Source organism: Propithecus coquereli, unplaced genomic scaffold, assembly GCF_000956105.1.
Source record: "Propithecus coquereli isolate 6110/MARCELLA unplaced genomic scaffold, Pcoq_1.0 Scaffold45, whole genome shotgun sequence".
NCBI lineage: Eukaryota > Metazoa > Chordata > Mammalia > Primates > Indriidae > Propithecus > Propithecus coquereli.
Window position 1 is genome coordinate 8,993,879 of NW_012150285.1, and position 6,824 is coordinate 9,000,702.

The 6,824-nt window shown below is 40.5% G+C and overlaps 1 protein-coding gene across 1 annotated transcript in view; it reads right to left on the bottom strand.

Annotated features, from left to right (window-relative positions):
• PDSS1 (prenyl (decaprenyl) diphosphate synthase, subunit 1) overlaps positions 1-6,824 on the bottom strand; it is a 50,812-nt gene that overhangs the window by 18,548 nt on the left and 25,440 nt on the right. Inside the window, exons 5-7 of the mRNA XM_012654883.1 lie at positions 4,319-4,460; positions 1,569-1,680; positions 1,363-1,472 (exon numbers count right to left, since the gene is read on the bottom strand). Coding sequence (XP_012510337.1) covers positions 1,363-1,472; positions 1,569-1,680; positions 4,319-4,460 — 364 coding nt within the window. The remainder of the gene's footprint in view (positions 1-1,362; positions 1,473-1,568; positions 1,681-4,318; positions 4,461-6,824) is intronic.

Here is a 6,824-nt window from a genome sequence, read left to right on the forward strand (position 1 = left end):
GCCCGCCTCAGCCTCCCAGAGAGCTAGGATTACAGGCGTGAGCCACCGCGCCCGGCCTAGCATTTCTAAATAAATGGCTGTCCCAAGCTTGTGAAATTATCAGCAAGCTTCACTTAACTCACTAGTGTGCCATAAGAGGGTGGACCTTGATCTCTGGGGAGACTAGGGCCATCGATACTCAATGAATAGCTTTCTGGCACCCACTCTAAATGGGCCATTCTCTTATTGAGCACCCAGTGTCTACTGCATTTTCTCCTGCCTCTTTTTTTAAAAAAAAACACACTTGTAATTTCTTGGAAATATAAACATAATAGCCCTTTCAAGAAAAAGACAAAAATGTCTGAGATTGTAGCTGGCATGTTCTACATAATTCACATTCTTTAGGGTTTCGATTAGGTCTTTTTAGGAAGGAAATGTCCTCATTCTTTTCTTTTTCTGCTCACAATTAGACATTTCTTGACACTTTTCAAAACAGACACTATCAGCAAGGGACTTTTTCACGTGACGGGTGAGAGAAAAAGCTCTTTCACTCTAATTATGTTAGGAGTATATCACGACAGCAATTTATACTTGACCCTCAGAGGTCTTCCCTTCTTGTGCCTCTAATTACACGGGACTATTACTTGTCTAGGTTTTGTCTCTGTAACCTGTTAGGCTAAGAGATGGTCAGATGAACAATTCTATGGAGAGACTGTTTCTCATTCATGAGCTAACAATGAATACCGCACATTAGTCTACACATTAAAGATAACACTGGTTTTAAAAAAAAATATGTATACATATGGAAAACACAAGAAAGGCCAGGGAGAAAGCAGAGGAAAAGTTACAGCTCACATTCAGTTTATACTCTGAAGCAATATGGCCTGTTTATACCTCATGTAAAAATACTGGAAGTGTCTACTACTCATAAAAAAGCATGTAGAACAATCTAATAGATATTTTCTCCTGGGTAAATATTATATTTAAGAACACAGCACTTCATAATGTTTTAAAGGTAAAATGTCAGAAATAGTGTGACAATAATCTTACGAGAGAAATTATTTATGGTAAGTTGTTCAAAGTGGCACTTAGATGGGGGAAAATCTTAAACTTGTTTTGAGTCAAAATTCTTGGGAGGAAAAGCTGAAATGTTAATGTCTGCATACCAGAAGAAGATAGCAAAAATGAAAACCACAGCAGAAGTTCTCTGTTGTTTGGAGTTGTAATTCTTTCCTCATTGACCTCTTGGGATTTTGGATACTATTTTAAGGTTCTCCAGTGAAATATTTTTTTTGGAGAATTAGCTCCCAAGAAAAGAGCAATGGGGTGTTTTTTTTTGTTTTGTTTTGTTTTTTAACTTAAAAAAAGACAGAACGTACATACTGCTTTACAACTGTTGGCTATCAGACTTGCAGTCTTCTTGAAGGTCTTTTCAAGGTAGTGTGCAAATCTTTCATCTTCATTTTGTTTTGACCCTAGCTGAAGAAATTCACCTGGAAACAAGGAACAGGGTCATTTGAGATGTGGTTTTATTGCCTGGCTAAATACCAGGACTGATTAAAACGGACGAAAAATCAGAATCAACCTACCACGCACCAAATCTTCAATAACTTGGGTTAAAATAGATATGACAGTTGTATTTCCGATTCGTGCCAGAGCTATAGATGCTGCAGAAAGAATTAGATCTCCAGCAAGAACAGCCTAGAAAAAAGAAGGGGAAAAAAACACTTTCAGAGACGAGGATCAGAGCCATGGAACAACGACGAGGCCGACTTGTCAGAAGATAAACACAGAATGGGAGGGAGGGCTCGTCTCGGATGTTAAGTTTTCTCATCTCCTCCTAACTCAGCAGGATTACATAATAATCAGTTACAGATTTGGGACAACGGTTGAACTGCACTGGCTTTCGGAGATGACCGCGTCTATCTCCCCGATTCACAGCTGAAGCAGCGAATGCCTAGAGGGGGAGGGCAGCGTCCCCACAGCCCCCACCGAAACGCAGCTGCCCATGGCCTGGCTCCGCTGGATCGTTTGCTCTCGGATCAAAGCGTGCCGTTGCGCCTTCCCACTGACTGTTCCTTCAGCTCAAAAAGTTCTCCTTCCCCTTCGTCACTGAGCAGACTCATCTGCATCATCAGCTCAGACGCCACCTCCAGGAAGTCTCCCCACATCCCTGCGCCTGGTCAGAGGCCTCCCTTCCGTGTGAGCGTCACACCCCGTGCACGCTGCTGCCACCACGCTTTGCGCCCCAGAGGGCGCAGACGGGGAAGCATCTCAGCTGGTACGGAGCACACCCTGGCGCGTGGCACACTATTTTCAACGAGAACTAAACCTAGGAATTCGGGCTCCGGGTTCAGTGCTCTCTGCACTATATCGCATTGCTCCTCGTTCCTGGACAAAACATTTTTTTCATTGAACTCTAGGTAATCAGTATTTTTCCAATCTTCTTTAGATTTTGAGTGATGTCCTCCACTGTATTAGCAACTACTTACAGATTACCCTATACACAGATAAAAGCACACACTTAAAACATTGTTTTACACGTTATGATACATAGTACCCACGCATGTGTCCACCCATGTAGCCCCCCACATCCTTAGCAGCTCAGGGCCCGGGACCCCTGGAACCAAAACGTTCCAGGAGATGAAACTGAAGCCACAAACTGCACGGCAGGGACTGAGGAGCTCAAGGAAGGAAGGGCCGGCAAAGCCAGGCCAGGGGTGACAACGGCCCAGAGAGAGGGCCTGCTGTGAGTGTTTTTTTGTACCAGGGACACAGTGGCTGTGGTTCAGAGACAGAAAACTGTGGGGGCCTGGCGGGCAGCCATGTCAGAGCTGACAGAGGCAGGTGAGGGCGGCACCCTCGTCCTTTACCTGCCCTAAGAAAGAGGCCCCCACGGCAGCGGCAGACACTGAGAGGGCTCGCCCAGGAGAAGACCATCATTTGTTCTCTCCATCCTCCTTCCCTGCCCGGGACCTCCAAATAAGGCTTTAGTCTGGCCCTGCCCGAAAACGGACACAGCTGATCGCAGGGATGGATCACGATGTTACCCAGGTCCTCTCCAAAATCAGACTCCGCCCTCTTTTTGCCAACATGCTGATGAACAGGAATCTGTCCACCGGACATAAAACCTTTTCATCTAAAACTTGAAATAAATCGCGTATAAATGAAATTGTAGCACTCGATTTTTCACAACAAACTCATTTACGTTAAAACCCACATGTGAAGATAGCAATGAACATATGTATGTATTTCTTTTAATAAGGATAATTATTAGCACTCTGGGAGGCCGAGGCGGGCAGATCGTTTGAGCTCAGGAGTTCGAGACCAGCCTGAGCAAGAGCGAGACCCCCGTCTCTACTAAAATAGAAAGAAATTACTTGGACAGCTAAAAATATATAGAAAGAATTAGCCAGGCATGGTGGCGCATGCCTGTAGTCCCAGCTACTCGGGAGGCTGAGGCAAGAGGATCATTTGAGCCCGGGAGTTTGAGGTTGCTGTGAGCTAGGCTGACACCACAGTACTCTAGCCTGGGCAATACAGTGAGACTCTGTCTCAAAAAAAAAAAAAGGATAATTAAACAAGAAGGAACCAGGTTCTATAAATATGTGAGGGCGAGGAAGGTGAGTTATGTTTGCATAAACTTTTTGTTTGCTCTTCAGCCGGGCAAGTGGCCGAGGAATGTGTGGTCGCAGACACCTGAGCTCAAAAGGCCTGTAAGTCTTCATTTTTATTTGTTCAACTTTATTCCCATTCCCAGGATTTATACATCCTTAAACAAAAGTCCCTATGTCACACACTCCCTTCAAGGAATGCTAATAAAATAACATGGAAATATGCATTAAAATATGCATACACAAACCAAACCCAATTATAGAGCTGCTATTGCAAAAGGTAAAATTTTCATGATAGAACAGTATCGCTCTGAGGTTTCTTTTTCTTTTTTTAGTTTTATTAATATTTGCCTTGACACTTACATGTGGCAGTTAATCAACAAATGTTTGAGAATCTAAACCAAATCTGGGTAACCTGAGTCCAAAAGTAAAATGTATGATTCCCCATGAAATACGCTTTGTGGATATCCATGAAAATACCTATTCCTAAAACCAAAGGAATTCTATAAGAAACTGTGAAGAACCAGAATTACTAAATTTATTTTTCTATGGTAGTTTCTATTATTAAACATCTGTATGCCAATAAGACATAAATACTTTTGTTTGAATTTAGAAGACCACATTTGAGCATACCTGTTTTAATGATAAAAGGTTGAAAAACAAATGTGATCCAAAATGCATGTGATTTGGCAAGAAAGATTTTTAAAAAACCAAAAAAACCATACCTTCTTTTCACCCCAGATCTTATTAACTGTGTGTTTTCCTCTTCGAGAACTTGCATCGTCAATAACGTCATCGTGAACCAGACTAGCGGTGTGGATCATTTCTGCAATTAAGGCTATGGAGCGCTGGCTGGCTTGCACATCTCTAATTAACAGAAAGCAATGCTTTTTAACAGACGCCGCCTAGAACCTTCTCAGCAATCACCTTGTGAAAACTGGACATCGGATCTAGGATAAAGAATTTTATTTCTCTAAGAGAAACTGTATAAAGACTTTGGCTTCCCTACAGAGCCATTTCTACCATTTGGAGAACATTTAAAAAAATGCACAAGAAACTCTGCTAAGACTATATATAGACTCCATATTAAGAAACAGCATTGGTATAATTAACAAAAAAAGGGTAAACATCTCAGAAGTCTGGCCATTGGGCTAAAGAATCATCTTTATAGTAGTGGTCTTGGTCAGTTATTCAAGGTTATAATTAGGTTACAATTAAATATCAAGGGTGAACAGGGAACATAGGAGAGATTTTTTTAAAGTGTATTAAAGAACCAACTGTCACGATGTTCAAAGTTTTTAATACTGTCCCAAATGTTTAATATGACAATCTCAATAACTAAGAATGTTCGCAAAAACTTTCTTCCAATTCATATTTAACCTTTGCATTAGCAATTTAAACTTTTATTAAATATTTCCCAAGTTTAACATAAACTACAGGATAAGTACTCTTAAGATACAGTACATAGATGTGAATTTTACAGTTAAAAGGGAATGTCCCCAGTTTCTTTTTAATCTTCATCACCAGAATTATTATGGGAATTTTTAAAATCTGAATTTCCAGAAAAATCAAACTGGGGAAATAACCACTGAATTTTTGGAACCCAAAACATATGTCTAACTTAAACACACATGAAACAAATGTTTCACTTATACCCATAGCCTACTTTTCAACTACCATTAAGTTGTATCTTAGAGGGGAAAAAAGTGAGATGGGTAATTGAAATAGGACTTTTTCTTTAAAAATCTAATATGGGCCAGGCATGGTGGCTCATGCCTGAATCCCGGCACTTTGAGAGGCCAAGGTAGCAGGATCCCTTGAGGCGAAGAGTTTGAGACCAGCCCGGGCAATAGTGAGACCCCCATGTCTACCCCCTCCCCCCAAAAACTAATTTGAATAGCCATACAAAGTAATGCTCATTCTGATTCCTCAGACCCAGCAGAAAGTCATCAAAAATGAAGTATCACCACATAAAAGATGCTGGAATTTAACTACAGACACTAAATCATATGCGATCTTCTGATTTTGCTTTAAATATAAATTTTAAAACATGATACCTTGCCAGATTCTCTTACCTAAGGTCTTAGAACTGAACCCTAGAACCTTCCAACTGCTTTGCTTTCAGCCTGGAAATCACTTGTAAAGTGCTACTCTTTATTAATATTTCACAGTTATGACAGTTTGTAATGTTTCCAGATCACAACAGATTCTTCCAAGGTGGAAGAACTAAATCAAAAGCAAAGGATGGGAGGGACAAATTGTCACATAAAACCACTTCAGCAAATGAGAAAATAGACGTTCTCATGGATTTAAGAGCTTGCTCTTGAATCCCTCAGTGAGACACTGAGATCTTGTATGAGGAAGCTTAAATATTTTTCAGGCAAATTTACTAGGGCCGTTATCTTCTTCAAGTTGAATGCACAGGAAAAGATGTAGACTTTGCATTTTTTTTTTTTTAAATATAAAGGCCATTATTCGGAATATTTTCTCAAGTGATTTTCAATCTAATAAAATATACACTTCCTACTAGTTAGTAGTAGAACTTACCTTAAAACAACTGTTAAGGCCTCTACTAGCCTTTCTCATGCATTCATAGGCTGGGCATCACTTCCTTTAGCACAAATTATGTCAGCAGACAGGGGTTCCTGCTGGGAAGTTGTAGTAAAATGGCAGCGCTCACCGAGACACTAGTTTTTTTAAATAATTTGAAGCTATTAAAACAAAGATTTCTTAAAATATTTTGAAATTTTATAGACCACTCTATATGCATATAAAAATGTCATTTTGCATGGCCAAAAAAAAAAAAAAATCAGGATTCTTGCTTAGAATGTAATGGGCATTGTGACACGGCCTCTACATACAACAAACGTCATATTTTAGATGCTTTGTAATTTTATCTGATATATTTTTTCCTGTACAATTAGGCTTTAATGTGTGTCAGCGTATATCTGGAAAATTCTGCCACTGCTTACCCATAACATAATGGTGGGACAGATGAGCAAAATTTACAGATTACAGGAAAACCTCACACTGTCTTTAAGATGAAATCTCCAAAGTGCCAAACGGAGTTGTGCCTTCAAAAAACTGGGCACCATTTCTGCTTCCTACTGCGAAATAGCTGCCACACTTTCCCAGCTTCTGGGAGAGGTGGCGGGCAAGGTAGCATGAGAAAAAGAGGCCCTTAGCCTTGGAAGTTGGCTATGTCCTCTGTACTTCAGACCTGCACGACTA